The sequence below is a fragment of the Propithecus coquereli genome, unplaced genomic scaffold (assembly GCF_000956105.1).
Source record: "Propithecus coquereli isolate 6110/MARCELLA unplaced genomic scaffold, Pcoq_1.0 Scaffold52, whole genome shotgun sequence".
Lineage (NCBI taxonomy): Eukaryota > Metazoa > Chordata > Mammalia > Primates > Indriidae > Propithecus > Propithecus coquereli.
This window is the reverse complement of record NW_012151063.1, coordinates 732,127-735,035: the sequence shown is the minus strand read 5'-3', so window position 1 is coordinate 735,035 and position 2,909 is coordinate 732,127. Positions and strand designations below refer to the sequence as shown.

Genomic DNA, 2,909 nt, shown 5'->3' with positions numbered 1-2,909 from the left:
GGCTCTCATGTGCAAATCATGCCGCCAGATGCCTTGCGTCCCCGTCATTATTCAAAAGCAAGATGTCAAATGCATTTATGCTTTTTGCCAACTCAGGCTAAAGACTGAGTGAGCCCTGGTGGCTCTGTCAAATTAAACACTAGAACGAAGAAGAAATCTATCCAGAGCATATTTCAGAGATGCGTTCTACTTTTGGCAAAAGCCTGTATTTTATTTTTCGTGGTTAACAGTTTCTACATGATCTTAACTTGTGATTTTTTTGTTTGTTTGTTTTAGCTGGAAATAATGAAAGCAAAGCCGAAGATGTTGTGAGCAACATCAAAGAAGAAACCTTGAATCCCAGAGGTACCGTACGGTGGATGGTCCAGTAGCTCTTTTTCTCGGGACGGGTGGTCGAGTTGCTCACTGCTAAGCTTTACACTCGGGGTGTCGTGGGATTAGGCACGAGGATGTAGGCTGGTGAACGCCGTGTGCCCCATGCCATTTGGGAGAGATGGCTCTACTTTTGTGCTTTCCTTGTGGGGATTTCTGGTCCTGCTGGAGAGCAGGAGGGGAACGGGATGTAACCGTAGCATCGCGCAGCTCTGACTGCCGCGAGGAGGGCGCCCAGGTGGGTGTGCTGTTGGAGTGAGTCGGGTGGGGGTGCTGTTGGAGTGGGTCGGGTGGCTGTGCTGTTGGAGTGGGTCAGGTGGCTGTGCTGTTGGAGTGGGCTCTGTCTCAGACGCAACCTCTGCACACGCCAGGATCCGCTTTGGCTCCTCACTGACCTACAGGGCACGTGCCAGCAGGCGCCGTACGCGGCGGGAGCCCTTGGCCTCAGAGAAGTCAAACAGGGACGTGTTTTAGCTTAGGGTTTTCAACCAGGCTCTGCAGCAACCCCGTGGCCCTCTCGCCGCGCATTCAGGTGTTGTGAACAGTTCTGCGGTGAACACGGCGTGCAGGCATCTCTTTGACGTCGCGATTTCGTTTTCTCTGGGTGCGTGCCCAGCAGTGGGATTGCTGGGTCACAGCGCAGTTCTAAGGTTAGTTGTTTGAGGAACCTTCACACCGCTTTGCGTAACAGCCGAGCTAATTTACGTTTCGCCAGCAGCACGCAAGGCTTTACTTTCTGCACAGCCTTCCAAAAGAGTCATGATCACTTGTCTTTTTGACCAGAGCCTTCTGACAGACGTGAGGCGATACCGCACTGTGGTTTTGATTTTCACGTCCCTGGCGATGAGTAACATCCAGCACCTTTTCGTAGACCCGTGGGCTCTCCAAATGCTATTTCTGTCCTGACACGTGCGTGACATTAAGGGCTTTCCCACGCAGTGCTTGTGTGTGCTGTGTCATACTTAAAAAGAAAAAATTAAAAGATGCCATCACCTGGGCCGTTTGAGTGGGAGGTGATGAGAATACCACACACGCAGGGCACTTCCGTCTCTGGGTGTGTTTTGGTTCTTTCTAACAAGCCGTGAGAGCAGAATGAAGATGGGGACAGTTGTGCCCAGTGAGCATCTCTGCTCCTGTCTCCTCCTTGCTGCAAAATACACAGTTGTCACCGTCTGCTGGGGGCTGGGGGTGTCCTGAGAGTTTGATTTTGGGAACTGGCTTATAGGCGCTTCCCCAGCGTGTAATACCAGGAAGTTCCTGCAGCCTGGGGAGGTGTTTCCTTGTCTCTGTGATCTCTGCCTACCTCACAGCGGCCTCCGACTCCTGGGCTCCAGCAATCCTGGGAACAGTTGCCCCATCTGGTCACAATATTTTAGTTCTGGTTGTTTCAAAACATTATTTTGGTGGGGGAGGGTCATTCTTCCATCATAGTACTTAATGAACTCAAATCTAAGGTTTAGACCAGAGGTCGGTAAGCTGTTTCATGAAAATTTTCATAGGTTTCCCTCATAACTATTAACTCTGCTCTTGTAGTAGGAAATCAGCCACAGACAATATTTCAGAAAATGAGTACGTCGATGTTCCAATAAAACTTTTTTGTACAACAGCCTGAAGGCTGGGTTTGGCCAAAGTTTGGTGACCCTGGTTTGGGCTCAAAAAAATTTTTTTTCTAATAAGTGGAAATTTCATTGCTGTTTTCAGATTTTTAAAAACTCCCTATTATGACTTAGTCCATAGGAAGGGGACCTCTGTCTATATGGTCATCAAAATTGCAACTGCCGCTTAAAAGTATGTTGGCACCACTTAGACTTCATACTGTCCATCAGTAGTACGTTTGGCGCCTATAAAACTTTAAAAAATTTATTTATTTACTTACTTTCATTGAGAAATAAAACTCGTATATTTTTAGGGTATACAAAATGAGGTTTTGCTCTATGTACGCATTTCGAAATGGTCCCATGAAGCTAATTCACGTAAGCATTACCTCCCATGCTTATTTATTTATTTATTCGTTTTTCCTTTTATTTATTTTTTTTCCTTTGGGCAGGGAGAGAACACTGAAAGACACTTCACTTAAAGTGTTTTCACGGTGAAAATTATGCAATCACCAGGCAAAAACAAGGTCACCTTTCTAGTTGCCTGGCTAATTTTTTTTTTTCTATTTTTAGTAGAGACGGGGTCTCGCTCTTGCCCAGGCTGGTGTCAAACTCCTGAGCTCAAGCGATCCTCCTGCCTTGGCCTCCCAGAGTGCTAGGATTACAGCCGTGAGCCACCGCGCCCGGTCTCCTCCTAGTCTTTAATTTAACCTGTTAATATCCGTTGGACATAAAACACGTCTTCCCATCTTTCTAAATAAACATTTTGCACTTAGAGAACCGCACTTAGAGATGTTTATGGATTCATGGATGGTGGATATAAGAAACCCCCAACACGTAGTGGGAGTGGTCTGTGATTGTCAGTTAACAATCAAGGGATGAGCCTCGACTAAGAGAACCTCAGAAAGTTCTACTACTGGCGGGGCGCGGTGGCTCACACCT

At 47.1% G+C, this 2,909-nt stretch overlaps 1 protein-coding gene across 1 annotated transcript in view; it reads left to right on the top strand.

Moving 5' to 3' along the window:
- Positions 1-2,909, top strand: part of DHRSX (dehydrogenase/reductase (SDR family) X-linked) — a 181,829-nt gene that overhangs the window by 7,145 nt on the left and 171,775 nt on the right. Inside the window, exon 4 of the mRNA XM_012656795.1 lies at positions 277-345. Coding sequence (XP_012512249.1) covers positions 277-345 — 69 coding nt within the window. The remainder of the gene's footprint in view (positions 1-276; positions 346-2,909) is intronic.